The sequence below is a fragment of the Macaca thibetana genome, chromosome 19, assembly GCF_024542745.1.
Source record: "Macaca thibetana thibetana isolate TM-01 chromosome 19, ASM2454274v1, whole genome shotgun sequence".
NCBI lineage: Eukaryota > Metazoa > Chordata > Mammalia > Primates > Cercopithecidae > Macaca > Macaca thibetana.
The window spans coordinates 13,356,805-13,378,157 of NC_065596.1; the positions used below are offsets into that span (position 1 = coordinate 13,356,805).

The 21,353-nt window shown below is 52.3% G+C and overlaps 1 protein-coding gene across 11 annotated transcripts in view; it reads right to left on the reverse strand.

Moving 5' to 3' along the window:
• SMARCA4 (SWI/SNF related, matrix associated, actin dependent regulator of chromatin, subfamily a, member 4) overlaps nucleotides 1-21,353 on the reverse strand; it is a 102,827-nt gene that overhangs the window by 72,416 nt on the left and 9,058 nt on the right. For 8 of the 11 annotated variants that reach the window (XM_050770003.1, XM_050770013.1, XM_050770011.1 and 5 more), the window contains exons 2-7: nucleotides 6,263-6,512; nucleotides 5,225-5,357; nucleotides 4,041-4,445; nucleotides 3,619-3,717; nucleotides 2,695-2,953; nucleotides 1,176-1,302 (exon numbers count right to left, since the gene is read on the reverse strand). In XM_050770003.1, the coding sequence (XP_050625960.1) occupies nucleotides 1,176-1,302; nucleotides 2,695-2,953; nucleotides 3,619-3,717; nucleotides 4,041-4,445; nucleotides 5,225-5,357; nucleotides 6,263-6,484 (1,245 nt within the window). In that variant the 5' untranslated portion in view covers nucleotides 6,485-6,512. Of the gene's footprint in view, nucleotides 1-1,175; nucleotides 1,303-2,694; nucleotides 2,954-3,618; nucleotides 3,718-4,040; nucleotides 4,446-5,224; nucleotides 5,358-6,262; nucleotides 6,516-21,353 lie in introns of all 11 variants that reach the window. The other 3 variants (XM_050770002.1, XM_050770008.1, XM_050770012.1) reach the window with 1 other exon arrangement.

The following is a 21,353-nucleotide window of genomic DNA, read 5'->3' on the forward strand; positions in this document are numbered from 1 at the left end:
CAGCACTTTGGGAGGCCAAGGCAGGAGGAACACCTGAGGTCAGGAGTTCGAGACCAGCCTGGCCAACATGGTGAAACACCGTCTCTATCAAAAATACAAAAATTAGCCAGGCGTGGTGGCACGTGCCTGTAATCCCAGCTACTCGGGAGGCTGAGGTGGGAGAATCACTTGAACCTGGAAGGCAGAGGTTGTAGTGAGCCAAGATCGTGCCACTGCACTTCAGCCTGGGCTAGAGTGAGACTCTGTCTCAAAAAAAATAAAAAATAAAAAAAAAATAACCCCAGCATGGTGGTGCACACCTGTAATCCCAGCTACTCAGTGGCTGAGACAGGAAAATCACTTGAACCACAGAGCCAGAGGCTGCAGTGGGGCGAGATAGCATCACTGCACTCCAGTCTGGGCAACAGAGTGAAACTCTGTTTCAAAAAAAGGAAAAATTCGCCAGGTGTAATGGTGCACGCTTATACTCCCAGCTACTCAGGAGGCTGAAGTGGGAGGATGACATGAGCCTGGGAGGTCAAGTTTGCAGTGAGCTGTGATCTCTCCACTGCACTCCAGGGTCTCACTAAGAACAGTACCCTCAGAAATAGACCCATGTGGGACAGCACATGGTGGCTCATGCCTGTAATCCCAGCACTTTGGGAGGCCGAGGCAGGCAGATCATTTGAGGTCAGGAGTTTGCGACCAGCCTGGCCAATATGGTGAAACCTTGTCTCTACTAAAAATATAAAAATTACGCATGGTAGCACACACTTGTAATCCCAGCTACTTGAGAGGCTGAGGCAGGAGAACTGCTTGATCCCGGGAAGCGGAGGCTGCAGTGAGCAGAGATTGTGCCACTGCACTCCAGCCTGGGTGACAGAGCAAGACTGTTTCCCAAAAAAAAAAAAAAAAAAAAAAAAAAAGGGAAAGGGAGGAAAAGAAAAGGAAGAAAGAAGCCCTTGCAAGTCTGCTTCAAGAGGCAAGTGCTTTAGGGTAGAGAGGTCCATGTCTCCAGCACTGTGCAGGACGCAAGAGGAAGGTTCTGCAGTGAATGAGTGCCCATGGGTGGCCACAGCTGCTTTTCACAGCCCAGGCAGGTGTAATACCAGCCCAGCAAGCCATACTTGGAGGCTTAACAGCAGTGTTGGTGACAAAGGCCCTTCCTGGAAAGCTGCGGCCGTGCCGGCACCCACCTGCCTCTGAAAGTTCAGCAGCCTGAGGGCCTTGAGCTCAATGGTCGCTTTGGTTCGCAAATCCCCGGCCAGGGACCCGGGAAGGTTTTCAAGTTCCTGAATTCGGTGTGCAATGCGAGCCTGCAGCCTGGGAGCAGAGAAGAGAAGGAGCAAAGGCAGTGAGAGGCTTGCCAGGGCACCCGGTTATAGCTGGAGCTGCAGGGGACCCATCCCTCGAGGAAGGAAGGTGCTGGTCATGAGGCAAGAGATGCCTCAGAAGAGGATGCTGGCCGCAGGGCAGAGCAGAGAGGGAGGCAGCCAGGGACACTCCTCAGGACCGGGCCTCAGGGGGCAGCAAACAAGATTCCTGATAGGCGCGCCCAGTTCATGCCTGTTCAGTGGTGTGAGCCAGGTTCTGGCATCAGGTGGGCCGGGGTTTTCATGCAGCCCTGGCATGGATGAGGCACAGGGCCGTGAGAATCTACTTCACCTGCACACCTCAGCATTCTCATCTCAAAACTGAGGCGACCCCTTGGAGAGACCCTAGAGGTGTGGTCTGAAGATTACAAAGGTTACATAGGAAGGTTATGTGAACTAATCCTCTTAATCAGTCTTTCCGCACATACTCATTGAGCACCAACTGTATGCCAGGGACCATTTTGAGCGCAGGGCCTTACCACTAAACAAGATCAGCAAGTCAAGGAACTCTCAGCCTCATTAGAAAAAACAGTCCATAACAGAGATTTAAAAAAATAAAATAACCACTGCAATTCCAGAGAGTGGCTGGAAGTGACGGGAAGGGCCTCCATAAGGAGGGAATCCCAGCAATGAGGCCTGAATGAGTAGAAGGAGCCAGCACGGCCTGTGCAAAGTTCCTGGGGCAGGAAAAAGCCTAACTTATTAAATAAATGAAAAGAGGAACAGAGAGAGTGGGGTGGGTGAGGAAGGATGCTGGGCAGGAGTGGACATAAGGCAAAGATTATTGGGCAGATAATTGGAGTTACAGGCAGGTTTTAATCCAGGGAGTAGATCTGACGTCAATCAATCGTGAAAAGAGAACTCAGGCCAGGCGACGTGGCTCACGCCTATAATCCCAGCCCTTTGGGGGGCCAAGGCAGGCAGATCACCTGAGGTCAGGAGTTTGAGACCAGCCTGACCAACATGGAGAAACCCTGTCTCTACTAAAAAAATATAAAATTAGCCAGGCGCAGTGGCTCATGCCTATAATCCCAGCTACTCAGGAGACTGAGGCAGGAGAATCGCTTGAAACCGGGAGATGGAGGTTGTGGTGAGCTGAGATCGCGCCATTACACTCCAGCGTGGGCAACAAGAGTGAAATTCCATCTCAAAAAAAAGAGAATTCAGACTGCAGTGTGGGAAACAGACCGAAGCCAGAGTGGGAGCAGGGAGGTGAGGAAGGAGGTGTAGGCCAAGTGGCAGCGGTGGGCACAGGGCACTGTTTCCTAAGGCGGGGGAGAAAGTTGAGTGGCTTCCCCAGCGAGACATATGGGACATATGGGAACTGGGGCCACGCCCTCACCTGTACTCGCGCTCCTGCAGGATCTCCACAGGGTCGAGGCCCCGCGGCTTCTGGATGGGGGTGATGCGGCTCTGCTTCTGGTGCAGCGGCACCATGGGTGCGGGCTGGGCCGGCTGCCCGGGGGACTGGGTCTGGGGTGGCATCACAGGCGAGGCGGCAGGTGGGACGGCAGGGGGCGCAGGGGAAGGGCGACCCGTTGGCTGCGGGGGGATCAGTTTCTGAGGGGTGCTCGTGGGGGCAGCAGCATTCGCCATGGGTCCTGGGAGGAGGCAAGGAGCCAGGGCATCGTGTTGAGCTCTGGGGCCCATCCAGGCTGGAAACAGAAAGCTGCTGGGCTGCTCGAGGCCCTGGGGACAGGCAGACCCCGCCCATCTCCCATCTCCCACCTCTCACCTAGGGGTGTCCCTCACACCCGCCTTGGGCGCCAACCTCCTCCAGATCTCAGCCTCACCCTTGTCCCTCACACCCTTCACTGGGGCCAGCCCCACACCCCTGAGGCTTCAGTGTTCTGTCTGTGGCTCTACAGCAGCATTTCCTGTCGTCTCCTCCCAGTGCTAAATCCAACGGAAGCAATTTGCCCTTCAATGCCCATCGCTAAACCTCAGGCTCCAAGAGGGTGGGTAATGAGTCCCACTGCCTCTTTGAGCCCACCAGATGGGAGCCTGCAGCACTTACTGAGCAACCACATATACAGGGCTCAGGGACTGGGTGAAGGCCACGAGGAATGGGATAAAATGACAGTCATTGGGAACTGACTGGCTACAGGGGAGACCTGGGGACCACCACAAGAAAAGTGCAGGCTGAGGTTCGGGCTGGCCACCTTGGCCCTTCCTCCCTGCCAGGGCTCATCTCAAGGCCTGCGCCACCCAAGCTTGCAACGGGGAGTCAGGGCATGGGTGCACCACCATAGAAGAGGGAGCTCACCTTCAGGCCAGGGCTTGGGAGGCCCTCCAGGAGGCTGGCCCGGCATCCCAGGGGGCACGCCTGAGGGTCCTGGGGGGGGCATGTTGGGCCCTCCCATACCTACACGTAGGGAGAAACAAACAAAAGAGAAAATAGTGCTCCCCAGGTTTATGCCTGCGCCCAGCCCCGTGGGCAGCCCTGGCTTCAGGGGACACAGCAGATACACCTATTAACCAGCACCCCCAGGGGAAGCAGGGAGCTGGGGAAACAGCATTTAGCAGGACAGCTGCCCCCACCACCCGAGCACCCAGAAGTGCAGCATGGGCCCGTGCAATCCCAAACCGGGGAACCCAGTTGGCAGCAGAGCCCAGTCTGTCCACTCCTCCACTCACGCCCCAGCCATTTGCTCTGAGACACCTGAGGGCCAGGGCAGCCAGCCTTACCATGAGGCCTGCTGTAATTTGGAGGTGCCGGGCCGGGACCGGGGCCAGGGCCAGGGCCAGGGCCAGGGCCAGGTCCTGTTGCGGACACCGAGGGTGGAGGTAGCGTTGGCATCTGCTGCTGCATCCCAGGCATTGGCCGCTTGCCCTGCACCGCCATCTGCAGGTGGTCGGGGAGGGGCTGCCCCCTGGCCAGCATCTTGTAGGCCATGATCTGAGCTCTGAGCTGGTGCAGCTGGTTCTGGTTAAATGGGGTTGGGCCCCGGTTCTGCTGCCCCAAGGCCTGGGGGTCAGCACCATCCAGCGGTGCCCCTCCTGGTCCGGAAGACATCTGGGGGCCTGAAGACGGGCCACTGGCTGGAACTGGACTAGAGGCATGCTCAGAGCCACCCAGGGGCGAGGGGTAACCTGCAGAGAAAGGCCAGCCCACTGGTCACTAGGCAGCGTACATCTGTGATTTTTACAACTTCTTCCCTACACCAGCTCCTACTCTGAGACAGGGCACGACCAAATGGCATCCTTCTTGAGTCAATCAGGAGCACCTGGAGGGCACGCGCTGGAGACACCTCAGCCCAGTAGCCGGCATGGTGGATTTGGTTTAACCCACGTCTCAGTAAGGTGCTGCTGGTTAATGCTGAGAACCTGTGCATGAAATCACGGCTCTCTCCCGGCCTCCGCCTGCTTGTCCACAGGTGGGGTCCACATCTTCGGGCTGGCTGGGCCCGCTCCCAACATTTCCATTCCCAGTGGAGCCCCTGAGCTTCCCACCCCTGATGACAGCAAGAACTTGGCAAGTCACCCACCATATCACTTCTCAATTGTCCTCGTACAGAAAAGGCACCTGCTGGGCTCATTAAAGCAGAGTCCCAGGCCCTAGGAATCTGTATTTTCAGTAAGTTCCTCGGTAGCATGGGGCTGCTGCCCTGCACAGCCGTCCTCTATCACCCATGCTGAATACGGTCTGCCCCCCAACCAGCACTTCCCCTTCTGGGGCTGCTCCAAGACGAGGTGGCCAGAACAGAGCACCAGCCATGCCACGCCAGACAGCCCTCTGTGGCAGGCCACCCACCCGGCTAAATCATGCTAGGTACTCCCAGAATCCATCCTGTGGGAACCCAGGGGAAGAAAATGATCTGAGGACTCTGGTGTATGACAAACACAAGACAGGAAGGAAAGCAGTTTGGTACCTTGGGAGTGCTGGTCCATGGGGCTGGGCGGGGGCCCCATCCCAGCGTGGCCCCCTGACCGCATCCCCATTCCTTTCATCTGGTTGTAGCGCGGGTCGTCCGACATGCCCTTCTCGTGCATGGACTCCATGGGCTGCGAGAGGGACCATGACAAGGCAGGGTGAGCATGTGGAACGTGAGGTGGTGGCACGGCTATGCGCTGCCCAAGAGAAGCTCGAGGGCACTGAGAATGGCCACCTATGACAACATGCATCTCCCCAGTCCCCAGCGTTACTACACGGCTCGGCTCTAAGGCAGGGTTCTGACACCTACTTAGGCCTCAAGACAGGTACACAAAATAAATGTCACCCAGTGGAGCACCAGCACCTGGGAGACTGTGGCCAGGCAATCCTCATCTTCCACCACCCAGGACCTCCTGTGGCCCCGACACTTAGAAACATCACTTTTCTTATGGATGCTAATACGACCTTTTCTTTCAGATGTTGTATGTATAAGAGAATATGTCCTCTAACCATGCCCAGGGACACACACAAGAGACTTGTGACCATACAGAGGCTTCTCCGCCTCGCTGACTGAAGGTCCTGCTCAGCGCAGGTGAGTGGTAAAGAGAGTGGCTGAGGGGCGCGCCTTGGAGAAAAGGGCACCCGCTGCTCGGCTCTGCGAGCGGCACAGGTGAGCTCGACAGCCAGAACGGGGGAAACAACGTGGCTAAAAGCCTTTTTAGTAATTTGGATGTTTTTCTTCGTTACCAAAAGAAAACTTTGGAGTGATATTCCCAAATTTCCCATGCAGAAAGCAAGGGAGCGGAAACGGTGGGGCAGGTGTCCGCAGGGGCCACGATGTGCTGCTCAGGCCCAGATCATGTGCCAGCACAGGCTGGAGTCCGACGAGCTGACCCCTCTGTTCACGGCCATGGGCACCGGCGTAGGGGGCTGAGCCAAGGCATGCCACCTCCAACAAGAAGGCTTCCCCCCCGTCCTCTGAGTAAGGCCCTCGGTCCAGAGGCTGCCTGCAGCCCTAGGGGGCAGGGGCCCCTACCTTGTGCATCTGGTGCATGTTGTCCTGAGGGTACCCTCCAGGCCCCTGGGTGGGGATGGGGTGTCCTGCTGAGGGCGGCCCCGGGCTGGGCCCCATCATGCTGTGGGCGGAGCCCGGTGAGGGACCCGGGCTAGGGCCCAGCATGGCTCCAGGGGAAGGGCCAGGGCCCGGGGAAGGACCCGGCCGAGGAGTTCCGCCCAGGGGTGGGTCTGGAGTGGACATCTTCACGGGAGCTGCAGACAGTGGCCTCCTGCTGGCAGAAAGTCCCAGTCAGTCTGGGGTTCACGACCCAGGGTGAGGCAGGACAGGGATAGCAAGGGACATCAGAATCTCCTTCCGACAGGAAGCCAGCACCTTTCACCCCAGTCACCCGAACCTTTTCTTCACGACCACTCTCAGAGGAAGTGCAACATCTCAGGCACAGGTGGGCCACGCTCACAGACAAGCACTGCCCCACAGGGACCTTCAGGGTCTCCTGCCATATTCCTGATCACGGCAGAGAATGTCTCACCGGGGTGCTGGTCTACCCTTCACACTGCTCTCCACTTGCTTATCTTCCTAACAGAAAGAGCAGGACTATGGCTCAAATAGCCTCTGACTGCCCGGGTGCGGTGGCTCACACCTGTAACCCCAGCACTTTGGGAGGGCAAGGCAGGCAGATAATTTGAGGTCAGGAGTTCAAGACCAGTCTGGCCAACCAGGCAAACCCCGTCTCTACTAAAAATACGAAAATCAGCCGGACATGGTGGCACACGCCTGTGGTCCCAGCTACTCAGGAGGCTGAGGCGGGAGAATCGCTTGAACTTGGGAGGCAGAGGTCTCAGTGAACCCAGATCACACCCCTGCACTCCCACCTGGGCAACAGAGTGAGACTCTGTCTCAGAAAAAAAAAAACCGCCTCTGACTGAAATGCCATCAATTCAGCCAAAACAAATATTTATGGCAAATTCTGCTGGTTTTCCGCTGAAAGTAGTAAGACCAAGTTTCCCTTAAAATAAATGAACTTAATTTAAAAAGGATAATTTAAAGGATGACACAAATAATGGCACTTTTTGGTCCCTGACACTTAGAAACGTCACCTTTTCCTTTAGATGCTAATATGCATCAGGAGATGTCCTCCAACCACCCAGGGACACGTGGGAGAGGAAAGATACTTGTGTCTGTAAAGAGGCTTCCCCGCCTCACTGGCTGAAGGTCCTCGCTGGCTGAAGACGCACACACGCTCTGTGGAACTTCTCAATATATTCTAGGCTTTCCTTCATATAATCTTACCTGTGGCGATTCTTATCATTTAATAGTCTTTAAAACACAAATTCTAACAGCTACACTGCATTTCCTGGCTCTGACACCCTGGGTTTTTTGATAGCCCCTCTCTGGTTAAGCATGTCGCAAATCTGTCTTTTGTTTCAGGTGCCTTTTGGAATGAATCTCTTTGCCCCTGAACTCTCCAGCATACTTCCGGTTCTAAGGATAAATTCTGTAAGACGTGTAGGAACATTTTTAATTATCTTGATTTAAAAAGTTCTATTTTTTGGCCGGGCGCGGTGGCTCAAGCCTGTAATTCCAGCACTTTGGGATGCCGAGGCGGGCAGATCACGAGGTCAGGAGATCGAGATCATCCTGGCTAACACAGTGAAACCCCATCTCCACTAAAAATACAAAAAAACTTAGCCGGGCATGGTGGTAGGCACCTGTAGTCCCAGCTACTCTGGAGGCTGAGCCAGAAGAATGGCATGAACCCAGGAGGCGTAGCTTGCAGTGAGCTGAGATCTCCAGACTGGGTGACAGAGCAAGACCCTGTCTCAAAAAAAAAAAAAAGAAAAAGTTCTATTTTTTGTTTTATTTATGTTTTTGAGACGAAGTTTCGGTCTTGTTCCCCAGGCTGGAGTGCAACGGCATGATCTTGGCTCCCTGCAACCTCTGCCTCCCAGGTTCAAGCGATTCTCCTGCCTCAGCCTCCTGAGTAGTTGAGATTACAGGTGCGCACCACCATGCTTGGCTAATTTTTCTATTTTTAATAGAGATGGGCTTTCACCATGTTATTCAGGCTGGTCTTGAACTCCTGACCTCGTGATCCACCCGCCTCAACCTCCCAAAGTACTGGGATTACAGGCGTGAGCCACCGCGCCTGGCCAATTTTTTTATTTTTAGTAGAGACGGGGTTTCACCATATTGGCCAGGCTGGTCTCGAATGTCTGACCTTCAGGTGATTCACCTGCCTTGGCATCCCAAAGTTATGGGATTACAGGTGTGAGCCACCGTTCCTGGTCAAAAATTACATTGTATTAGGTAATCTCGGGGAAAAAGTTTAATTTGAAAGGTAGGGGTTTTTGTTTTGTTTTGTATACAGAGTCTCACACTATCACCCAAGCTGGAGTGCAGGGGAGCCAGCATAGCCCACTGCAGCCTTGACCTCAGGGGCTCAAGCCATCCTCCTGCCTCAGCCTCCAGAGTAGCTGGGACCATAGGAGTGCATCTCCATGCCTGGCTAATTTTTCTTAATTTTTTGTAGAGACGGGGTCTCTCTCTGTTACCCAGGCTGGTCTCAAACTCTTGTTGATCCTGGCTCAAGGGATCCTCCAGCCTGGACTTCCCAAAGTGCTGGAATTACGGGTGTCAGACACCGCACCCAGCCATAGGGATATATTCTTAGACAAGAGACGAAAGGCTCAAAACGACCTCATTCCACTTTCATGGCGAACAGCAGGAGAGAGGACCAGGAAACTCAGCAGGGGAGGAACCAGTGACTGGCACTCCAGCGAACCCTGAAAAGATGAACCCTGACATTAAAAAATCTAAATATGTTACTGCGAGGAAATTCATCTGGAGGCAAAATCTGACCTGACTCTCCATGTGGATATTCACACATTCTGCTACAGAAACAGGACTGTCTGATTATGAGATGCCGCCCTCACCTCTGCCATGTGACAACAGTCTGAACCTTGTGTTTACGTTACTAAGATGCTGATTTTGGAGCCTGAAGCCTCTGGTCCGCGGGTGTGTCTTCAGGGAGGATGCGCCTGCAGCTGCCTCTATATATAGGTGGGAAGCCCAGCAACGTGGGCATGGCCAGGGCAGCGGGGAGGCATTGGCTCCTTGGCGCTTCCCTCTGGGCCTTTTGTCCCCATAGGCTTCTCAGGCCCAAAGAGTGTTGCAATGAGGTAGGAAAAGGGACAACAGGACTGCCACATACTTCACAGATCCTGTGATATTCAGGGACCTATAGCTTCTTCCTCACTTGAAGGTCTGTATTCTAAGTCAAATAAACTGAAACTGACAGCAAAATACAATCGAGCAAGCCTGTAATCCCACCACTTTGGGAGGCCAACGCGGGGGGGTGGCCTGAACCCAGAAATTCGAGATCAGCCTGGGCAACATGGCAAAACCTCATCTCTACAAAAAATACAAAAATTAGCCGCGCTTGGTGACACATGCCTATAGCTCCAGCTACTCGGGAGGCTGAGGTGGGAGGGTTATCTGAGTCCAGGAGCTTGAGACTGCAGTGAACCATGACTGCGCACTGCACTCTAGCCTGGGCAAAAGGGCGAGATGCTGTCTCACAGGAAAAAGAAAAAAAGATCCAGGTCATTAAGTGCAAACCATCTTTTCCCTCTCTAATGGTGGACAAGCCAATGAGTGTACACTGGGAAGTGACTGAAATTATAGCTCTCCTCATTGTACATTTTTTTTTGAGACAGAGTCTCGCTCTGTCGCCCAGGCTGGAGTACAGTGATGTGATCTCTGCTCACTGCAACCTCTGTCCCCAGGGTTCAAGCAATTCTCGTGCCTCAGTCTCCCGAGTAGCTGGGACTACAGATGTATGCCACCACCCCAGATCTCCTAATCATACTTTACACTCAGCATTAGAACTTCTTCCCTCTCCCTTGGCCGGGCGCGGTGGCTCAAGCCTGTAATCCCAGCACTTTGGGAGGCCGAGGCGGGCGGATCACAAGGTCAGGAGATCGAGACCACAGTGAAACCCCGTCTCTACTAAAAATACAAAAAATTAGCCGGGCGCGGTGGCGGGCGCCTGTAGTCCTAGCTACTCAGGAGGCTGAGGCAGGAGAATGGCGTGAACCCAGGAGGCGGAGCTTGCAGTGAGCCGAGATCGCGCCACTGCACTCCAGCATGGGCAACAGCGTGAGACTCCGTCTCAAAAAAAAAAAAAAAAAAAAAAAAAAGAACTTCTTCCCTCTCCCTTCCATCAAATCATGCGATGCCATCACAGTACTCCAGGAAGAGCTCCGACTCACAGCAGTGCTAACTTCGTCAACAGACACACAGAGAACACCAAAGGTGCTGCCTCAAAAAACCATTTTGTGCCCGAATATGGCAAGTCTGCTGTTTAGAAACAGGGGTTTCACAGAAGCTTGTTAGAATGGCCTCTGCTCCTGAAAATGCTGCCTCTAGAGTCAGACTGCAGTGAAGCAGGAACGCGTGTGCCACCGGCATCCGCAAATTCCTTTCTGGATTGAAAGCTCAGACACGTGTGGAGTGACAGAAAAGGGGATCCAAACAGCCTGGGCATGATGCAAAGCCATCCCCAGCAGTATCACCCAATGCCAAAGCATGTGATGAAGTTGCTGGTGCCTGCACTTAAACAAGCACTGGCCAACCTGCAGCACCAAGTGGAGAGCCGTGGAGCTACTCCACGTCCTCAGCTCAGTACTGAGGGCAGCAGCATGTGATTCTGCTTACTCTCACTGACTTGTACGCGCCCTGATCGCAGAATCACAGGTGAACAGCTTCAAGAACACTGCGTCAGATATCCCTCCCGACATTCCAGAAGGCATTCTTGAGCCCCTCCTAGTCAATACCACTCTCCCAGGGAAACCACTATTTTGACTACCACTGTAGCTTCCTTTCACTTGTTATTGCACTTCCAATAAAATGACAGGTGTGGTGGGTCACACCTATAATATATATATTATATGATATATAGTATATACTTATGATACCTAATTTATAAACTATATAAATAATGTAATGTTGGGAGCAATGGGTCATACCTATAATCCCAGCACTTTGGGAGGCCGAGGCAGAAGGATCACTTGAGTCCAGGAATTCAGGACCAGCCTAGGCAACATAGCAAGACACCATCTCTACAAGTTTTTTTTTTTTTTTTAATTAGCTGGTACTCGGGAGGCTGAGTAGGGAGAACTGCTTGAGCCCAGGAGGTCATGGCTGCAGTGAGCCATGATCATGGGCAACACAGAAAGAACCTGTCTCAAAAAAAAAAAGACAATCACAAGGGTCACCATGTCTGGGGTTTTGCCATGTTGGCCAGGCTGGTCTTGAACTCCTGATCTCAAGTGATCTGCCCGCCTCAGCCTCCAGAAGTGCTGGGATTACAGGCGTGACCCACCATGTATGTGGCCGGTATCCACTTTTAAAAAGTAAAAAGTATCAGCCGGGTGTGGTGGCTCACACCTGTAATCCCAGCACTTTGGGAGGCCGAGGCAGGCAGATCATGAGGTCAGGCGTTCGAGACCAGCCTGACCAAAATGGTGAAACCCTGTCTCTACTAAAAATACAAAAATTACCCAGGCGTGGTGGCGCGTGCCTGTAATCCCAGCTACTTGGTAGGCTGAGGCAGAAGAATTGCTTGAACCCGGTAGGTGGAAGTTGCAGTGAGCCGACACTGTGCCATTGCACTCCAGCCTGGGCAACAAGAGTAAACCTCCATATCAAAAAAAAAAAAAAAAAGAAAGAAGCTCTTAATTCTAACGAAGGCCAGTTCATCAAGTTTGGTCTTTGAGGTTTAACATTTCTGCAGTCCTATTTAAGAAACTCTCGTCTATCCCAAGGTCATGACAGAGGAAGCGAAGGGATATTTGCAAATCCAGGGGGCACTGTGGCTTGCCTTCCCCTCCCAGAGATTTACAACTGCTGAGGATGTCTCAGTCACAAAGAAATGACAAGGAAGGAAGATGTAGCCAGGAGGTAGGGGCCTCAGCCTACCTGACAGTAACAACTGAGACTCAGCCACTGGGCCCTCCCCGCCACACTAGTACAGGGACTACAGTGGTCCTGCTGACAGATGAGTCCCTGAGGCTCAGAGGCCACACAGCAGGGCAGTGAAAGAGTTCAGGTCACAAGGCCAAGGCCACAGTGGAACTCACTGCCATGCATCCCACACTCTGAACATGGACTGTGAAGCCACAGTACCACCTGCCTCACGGGTAACCTCCCTGTGGCTCTACCTCCTCCTCTACAGGCTGGAACATCAAACGATCACTCACGGCAGGAAGTGCCGGCTACTCAGCTGGTGAAATCAAGGTGCCCATCTCTCCCCAGGTTTACTGAGCAGCTGCTTAGCACGTGAAAGTATCACACTAGGAGCATCACATGGATGAGGTCCTCGGACGCTCCTATCAAAATGTGAAGCAGAGGCTCCCTTCCCTGAACAGAAATGAGAAAACTGAGCCATGGGCCGGGGACGGTCGCCCACGCCTGTAATCCCAGCACTTTGGGAGGCCGAGGCGGGCGGGTCACTTGAGGTGAGAAGTTCGACACTGGCCTGGCCAGCATGGTAAAACCCCGTATCTACTTAAAAAAACAAAAAGTAGCCAGGTATGGTGGTGCATGCCTGTAATGCCAGCTACTCGAGAGACTGGGGCAGAACTGATTGAACCCGAGAGACGGAGGCTGCAGTGAGCCGAGATCACACCACTGCACTCCAGCCTCGGCAACAGAGCAAGATTTCGTCTCAAAAAACCAAAACCAAAAACAAAAAAAAACCCTGAGCCATAAGATGAGTGACACTCCTGAGAGCTCCAGTCCGAAACTCAGCCTCCCGCCAGCACAAACCGCGAGTTAACACTCCTGCCAAGTGCTGCTCAGGAACAACAGACTGGCTTCCCCTTTTGGGGACACATCAGGCAGAAGTGGCTGGCTGGAGAGCAGCAAACCCCCAGGTGCAATCCAGGACCTGCTGTCAGCCATGACACGCCCACCCTGGCAATCAGTGAACACAGATTTGGGCAGCTGCCAACAATTCTTTTGTTGTTTGGTTGTTTGCTTATTTTGGAGACAGAGTCTTGCTCTCTCACCCAGGCTTAGCGCAGTGGCGCAATCTCGGCCCACGGCAACCTCCGCCTCTGGAGTTCAAGCGATTCTCCTGCCTCAGCCTCCCGAGCAGCAGGGATTACAGGCGCAGGCTGCCAAACCCGGCTAATTTTTTTGTATTTTAGTAGAGACAGGGTTTTGCCGTGTGGTCCAGGCTGGTCTCGAACTCCTGAGCTCAGGCAATCTGCCTGCCTTGGCCTCCCAAAGTGCTAGGATTACCGATGTGGGCCACCACACCCGAACCTCCCTTTTTTTTTTTGAGACAAGGTCTCGCTCTGTCTCCCAGGCTGGAGTGCAGTGGCGCCATCCCAGCTCACAGCCTTGAACTCCGGGCTCAAGTGATCCTCCCAGCTCAACCTCCCAAGTAGCTGGGACTACAGGCTCGTGCCACTATGCCCAGCTAATTTTTGTATTTCTTTGTAGAAATGAGGTCTCACCATGTTGCCCAGGCTGGTCTCAAACACCTGGGCTCAAGTGATCCACCCACCTCAACCTCCCAGACTGCTAGGATTACAGGCATGAGCCACCGCACCCAGCCCAAGCCACAGTGCCTGACGCACAAACATCTCTTATCCCTCCTTGCTCCCACAGCCATAAGCATGGTGTTGTTCTCAGTCCTCAAACTCCTCCTGGCCAGCTAACCCTCCCTGAAGGACCGGTGTGAGTCCAGCCCCGTAGAAGCCGGATGGAGAGTGGGGCCAGGTGCACCTTGCTCCAGCGAGATGTCTACATGGGAAGGCCAAACGAGCACAGCCAGGAAAGAGGTCTAAGGACAAGGAACACCCCTCTCTCTACCCCTTCTTCCCCCATCATCAATCATCCCTGCCCTTCTATACAGGAAACTAAGGATTTGGCATCTTCAGCAAAGTCCTGGGGTCCCCAAAGGTTGTCCCTAAGGTGTCTTACACGATGCCACTTAGACTCCTGCGATGGAGACCTCAATGATAAGTCACTAGCAGGGGAAATTCACGCAGCACTGAAATTCATCGCAGACCAGAAGGCCACACCTACTCAGGCGGAAAAAGCAAAGGACAAGGGGATTCAGGGGCCAAAAGGGCGAGAATAGTTAGTACATGTGTGTGGGAGCCAAATTCAGATGTGTGCGGCCCTTGGATCGGGCGCTGCAGGGGCCTCCACAAGGAGAAAACAGAGCCTGGGAATCCAGACCAGTGGCCAGAAGGAATGACCAGAAATGAAACTACTCAGGCACGAAAATGTAAAAGCTAAAAATCTAAAACACTCAGTCAAACGTCCAGGAGGACAGGAGATAAAAATAAGCTCTCAGCTTCCCTGGGCCAAAAGGTCTGGAAGTGGTGTGGCTATACTGCCTCAGTTTCTCCTGAGAAGCTCCAATTGCCCAGCAATCAGAACCCCCACACGACCCATGCTGCAGAAGTCCTGGCACCATTAAAGAATTCAGAGGCCGGACATGGTGGCTCACACCTGTAATCCCAGCACTTTGGGAGGCCGAGGTGGGCAGATCACAAGGTCAGGAGTTTGAGACCATCTGGCCAACGCGGTGAAACCCCACCTCTACTAAAATACAAAAATCAGCTGGGCGTGGTGACGCTGGTCTGTAGTCCCAGCTATTTGGGAGGCTGAGGCAAGAGGATTGCTTGAACCCAGGAGCTGGAGGTGGCAGTGAGCTGAGATCGTGCCACTGCACTCCAGCCTGGCAACAGAGAAGACTCAGTCTCAAAAAAAAAAACAAACAAAAAAAACAAAGTGAGGCTGGGTGTGGTGGCAAATGCCTATAATCCCAGCACTTTGGGAGGCTGAGGCAGGCAGATCACCTGAAGCCAAGAGTTCGGGACCAGCCTGACCAACACAGAACCCCGTCTCTGGTACAAATACAAAAGTTAGCCAGGCATAATGGCATGCGCCTGTAGTCCCAGCTACTTGGGAGACTGAGGCACGAGAATCACTTGAACCAGGAGACGGAGATTGCAGTGAGCCGAGATCACTGCACTCCAACCTGAGTGACAGAGTGAGACCCTGTCTCAAAAAAAAAAAAAAAAAGAAAGAAAGAAAGAATAACTGTATGTGCATATGGCCGGGCATGGTGGCTCACTGCTGTAATTCCAGCACTGTGGAAAGCTAAGGCGAGCGGATCACCTGGATTCAGGAGTTTGAGACCAGCCTGGCAAACATAGTGAAACTCCATCTCTACAAAAACACAAAAATTAGCTGGGCATGGTGGTGGGTGCCTGTAATCACAGCTACTTGGGAGGCGGAAGCAGGAGAATCACTTGAACCCAGCAGGCGGAGGTTGCAGTGAGCCAAGAGCGCACCACAGCTCTCCAGCCTGGGCAATAGAACAAAACTCTGTCTCTGGCCGGGCGCGGTGGCTCAAGCCTGTAATCCCAGCACTTTGGGAGGCCGAGGCGGGTGGATCACGAGGTCAGGAGATCGAGACTATCCTGGCTAACATGGTGAAACCCCGTCTCTACTAAAAATACAAAAAACTAGCCGGGCGTGGTGGCGGGCGCCTGTAGTCTCAGCTACTTGGGAGGCTGAGGCGGGAGAATGGCATGGACCCGGGAGGCGGAGCTTGCAGTGAGCCGAGATCACGCCACTGCACTCCAGCCTGGGAGACACAGCGAGACTCCGTCTCAAAAAAAAAAAAAAAAAAAAAACTGTCTCAAAAAAAAAAAATGTATATATATACACACACACACACACACACACACACATATGCGTGTTAATCCATGCATAGAGATTACCCAAAAGAAAACATGAACAAACTGCTGTCAGCACAGTCAGTAGCTCTCTCTGATGGCATGTGATGAGGAACTTACACTTTCCATATCACAGATGTCTGGCGCTTTTTATTTATTTTTTACAATAGCCATCTATTACTTTTTATATTCAGATTTTTAAAGAAAAACTTCCAAGAAAAAAAAAAAAACCTAAATCAGAAAAATACCCATGAAATAAATACCCACAGGAGATGCCCAGGAAGTGTCTCTGTGGAAATAAAACAGAAAGATCAAAGGATGTGAGGACTACCATGTTCTCATTACTTTCAACTTCATCAAAATTATCATCTAAAATAGAAACATCTGTTGATGTTCAAATGTGGAACCAGACTGCTTGAGGAAGAGGTCTGGTCTCTTCTTTCACGCCACCCCTAGCTTTTGTCTTTAAAGCACTGCGGTGACCAGCCCCAGGCACGGCAGGTTGCTAACAGGCAATGGGATCCCTTGGAAATCTGTTTGTTGGAATTATGGTGGTTGTTTTCACCTTGCCTGAGAAACCAGCATTATATTTACGTTTGGCCCCAGGATATCTGCTATTTTGTTTTTTGGGGCTTGGGGAAATTTGTTCATGGACACATTTCAGCAGCAGACGAACATGGGCGTCATGTTATGGCAGGGGCTTAGGCAGAACAGCAGCAATGGGCAGGATGGCTTCGGCAGAGCCAGCCCGTTTACTATGCGTGAACTACAAAACAAAATGTTTCCCTCGGTGGTCTATAAGAAAACCTCCCCCATCTGACCTGATGGTGCAGGGCACTCATCTGTGAACCCTAAAATTACATATGTGGTGGTCTTAGAGAATGAGTGGAAATGGGCTCCTCGTGAGGCGACCGCACTTCTCCAATGCTGACTGCTCTGTGGCATTTTACTTGCAATATAATTAAGTAGCAAAGCCCTGCCCTACATTTAAAAGGGAATACATTTCAGAAACTAAATCATATAATGGTGATAAATTACAATGTCTTCTCAGTTCTACCTACAAGGTACAAGAGCCAAATTGTTACCAAGTATTATTCTTAGCACTGGAAATTACGCATGATTTTATTGGCTGAAATCTCCCCCTTTATTTTCATTCACTTGAAAACCGCTGGCCTGGTGCAGTGGCTCACGCCTGTAATCCCAGCACTTTGGGAGGCCAAGGTGGGCGGATCACGAGGTCAGGAGATCGAGACCATCCTGGCTAACACGGTGAAACCCCGTCCCTACTAAAAATACAAAAAATTAGCCGGGAGTGGTGGCAGGCACCTGTAGTCCCAGCTACTTGGGAGGCTGAGGCAGGAGAATGGTGTGAACCTGATAGGCGGAGCTTGCAGTGAGCCGAGATCACGCCACTGTACTCCAGCCTTGGCTGCAGAGCAAGAATCCGTCTCCAAAAAAAAAAGAAAAAAAAGAAAACCACTTAAGAGCACCTACACAGAGGACCTAAAAGCATCCAGGACAGTTCTCTGCCTTAAGGGGCCCTCTAACCCCACAGGGATGTGTGGTGTCTACACTGCAAGCTTGCAAATACTATCCTATGTATTAATTAGATGGATGTTTGTCAAGCTCTTCTGACCATGTCTCCATGGGACAATGTGACCCAGCAAAAATATACACATACAGTAACTGCATCAAGTGTTACAAATCCATCCTGACCCATGCTCCCTATGGAACACCAATAACCCCATTGTTTTTTTTTTTTTTTTTTTAAGATGGAGCCTGGCTCTGTCACCCAGGCTGGAGTGCAGTAGCACAATCTCAGCTCACTGCAACCTCCGCCTCCCGAGTTCAAGCAATTCTGCTGCCTCAGCCTCCCGAGTAGCTGGGACTACAGGCGCATGCCGCCATGCCCAGTTAATTTTCATATTTTTTGTAGAGATGGGGTTTCACTATGTTGGCCAGGCTAGTCTCAAACTCCTGAGCTGGTGGTCCATCCACCTTGGCCTCCCAAAGTACTGGGATTACAGGCGTGAACCACTTGCCCAGTCCCTATTCTTTTGTTTAGGCTGGCCCAGGCCCACTGGATGGATGTCCTGCGCCACCACTGGGTCTGCTGTTATCAGCTATATATGCAACACTGAGCATGATGAGTGACACTGTGTGGAGAGGGCAAGAGGAGTCCCCACAACAGGGGCACGGGGGAGATGCAGAATCCACACCTGCCCAGTGTCACTCGTGACAGGCCCTCTCCACCGCCACAGCAGAGGACTTACTGATGACTACCTCCAAATACTAACAGCGCTGAATGCACCAAGTCGGATCCAAACTCCGGGCATCTGGCAGAGAACAACATAGTTCCTACCTGGCGGAGTGGACAGCAGAGTGACAGAAACAGCCAAACACAAAACGATGTCACATAGGAAGTGGAAGCGTTATTAAAAAAAAAAAGTATTCAGGGCCAGGTGCGGTGGCTCATGCCTGTAATCCCAGTACTTGGGGAGGCCGAGGCAGGTGGATCACCTGAGGTCAGGAGTTTGAGACCAGCCTGGCCAACATGGTGAAACCTCATTTCTAGTAAAAATACAAACATTAGCTGACATGGTGGCGGGCGCCCGTAATCCCAGTTACTTGGTGTGGAGGCTGGGGCAGGAGAATCACTTGAACCCAGGAGGCGGAGGATGCAGTGAGCTGAGATTGTGCCACTGCACTCCGGCCTGGGCGACAGAGCGAGACTCCGTCTCAACAACAACAACAACAACAAAAATTAGCCGAGCGTGGTGGTGCACACCTATAATCCCAGCTACTCCAGAGGCTGAGGCGGGAAAATCGAAATCGCTTCAACCCAGGAAGCGGAGGTTGCAGTGAGCCAAGATCGCACCATTGCACTCCAGCCTGGGCAACAAGAACAAAACTCCATCTCCCCTCCCCCAAAAAATAAAAATAAAAAAAGTACTCAGGGTGGGCACGGTGGCTCACACCTGTAATCCCAGCACTTTGGGAGGTTCAGACAGGTAGATCACTTGAGGCCAGGAATTTGAGGCCAGCCTAGCCAACGCGGTGAAACCTCGTTTCTATTAAAAATACAAAAATTAGCTGGCATGCAGCAGTAGTCCCAGCTACCTGGAAGACTGAGGTGGGAAGGTCCAGACTGCCATGAGCTATGACTGCACCACTGCACTCCCCACTGGGTGACAGAGCAAGACCTTGTCTCAAAGAGAAAAAAAAAAAAAAAGACACAATGCCACATAGACGGTGAGAGTGCTATAAATCTAATCAAGGAGGGTTCGCAGGGTTAACAGATGACAGGTACTCCGTCTATGGTGGCCTGGGACATCTTAGTGATGATGTCTGAGCGGAGATCTGTAGTGACATGGGCATCATGTGGTTATTTACCACAGAGGAGCAGCAAGTGCAGAGGCCCTGGGGTGGGACTGTGCTTGGCATATTCCAAAGCACAGCAAGTCAGCCAGTGTGGCTGGAGCAGGGAGGGTGGGAAAACACTCCATTTCTTTCTTTCTTTCTTTCTTTTTTAAGATGAAGTTTCACTCTTCTTGCCCAGGCTAGAGTGCAATGGTGCGATCTCGGCTCACTGCAACCTCTACCTCCTGGGTTCAAGCGATTCTCCTGCCTCAGCCTTCAAGTATCTGGGATTGCAGGCACGAGCCAACACACCCAGCTAATTTTGTATTTTTAGTAGACTGGGTTTCTCCATGTTGGTCAGGCTGGTCTCAAACTCCTGACCTCAGCTGATCCACCCGCCTCAGCCTCCCAAAGTGCTGGGATTACAGGCGTGAGCCACGGCGCCCGGCCCACACTTCGTTTCTCTACACTCTCACACAGCACTTTTGACACCAACTCAGAGAAAACCAACTCAGAGAAAATACTCTCACAACAGAGAACACTTGTGACCAGACGCATGGGTCTTTTCCAAGTAATTCTCCAAGTCTCCAAACACCAGCTGGGTGTCCTATAATTTAACTCAATTCAGACCCTATCTCCCACAAGTTAAGGACTTTATCGGCCAGATGCAGTGGGCTCGCCTAACCACGGCGCTTAGGGAGGACTGCTTGAGGCCAAGAGTCTGAAACCAGCCTGGGAAGCATAGCACTCTGTCTTGACAAAAAAATGTAAAAATTAGCTAAGCCTGGCAGTGGTGCGCACCTGTAGTCCCAGCTACTCAGGAGCATGACATGAGCCCAGGAGCTGGACGCTGCCGTGAGCTATGACTGCACCACTGCACTCCAGCCTGGTTGAGAGAGTGACACTCTGTCTCTAAAAGGAAAAGAAGACCTGCCCCACAAGACTGCTCCCACTACAAATGCCATTTGCACATCCCAGGATCCAGTGCTTCTGCCTAGCCACCTATAAACTGGGAATTCCCACAGCCCCCTCAATTTGATTGATTTGCTAAAGCAGCGCCCAGAACTAAGGCAGGCACTTCACTTCCCATTAATGGTTTATTATAATGGATACGACTCGCAGTCAACCAGATGGAAGAGATGCAGAGTTTCACCACCCCCTCTGCGCATGCCACCCCCTAACCACTTGGTCTTTCTGGTGACCAGCCCCATCCTGGGCTATCTAGGAGCCCCACCCTAAATCACCTCATAAGCATAAACTCAGCTGTGATCAAAAGGGGCTCATTATGAATTTTAAAAGACACCCCTATCACTCCTATGACATGTGGCACAAAGACCAAATATATTTCATATCATACCTCAGAGGACAAGTGGGTGCGGCTGCAAGTGGGGTGTAGGGGAGAAGTCATAGGCCTTGAGGGCCGCAGTAAAGGGGCTCCAGGAGCATCCAGTGCAGTGGGGAGGTGCTAGAATGTTCCAGGCACAGGAGTGGCACGGTCTGATGACTTTAATTTCTCTGGACATGCTGATGGATTGGATGTGCAGGTGAGGGCAAGAGAAGAGGCAAGGGTGAGCACCAGGGTCTCGGCTGGGACTGCTGTTAGAAACGTAGAGGGGGCCGGGCGCAGTGAATCAAGCCTGTAATCCCAGCACTTTGGGAGGCTGAGGCAGGCGGATCACCTGAGGTTGGGAGTTTGAGATCAGCCTGACCAACACAGAGAAATCTCGTCTCTACTAAAAATACAAAATTAGCTGGGCGTAGTGGCGCATGTCTGTAATCCAAGCTACTCGGGAGGCTGAGGCAGGAGGATCACTTGAAGCCAGGAGGCGGAGGTTGTGGTTGTGCATGCCATTGCACTCTAGCCTGGGTAACAAGAGCCAAACTCCACCTCAAAAAAAGAAAGAAATATAAAAAGGGGCCGGGTGTGGTGGCTCACGCCCATAATCCCAGCACTTTGGGAGGCTGAAGTAGGCAGATCCTTTGAG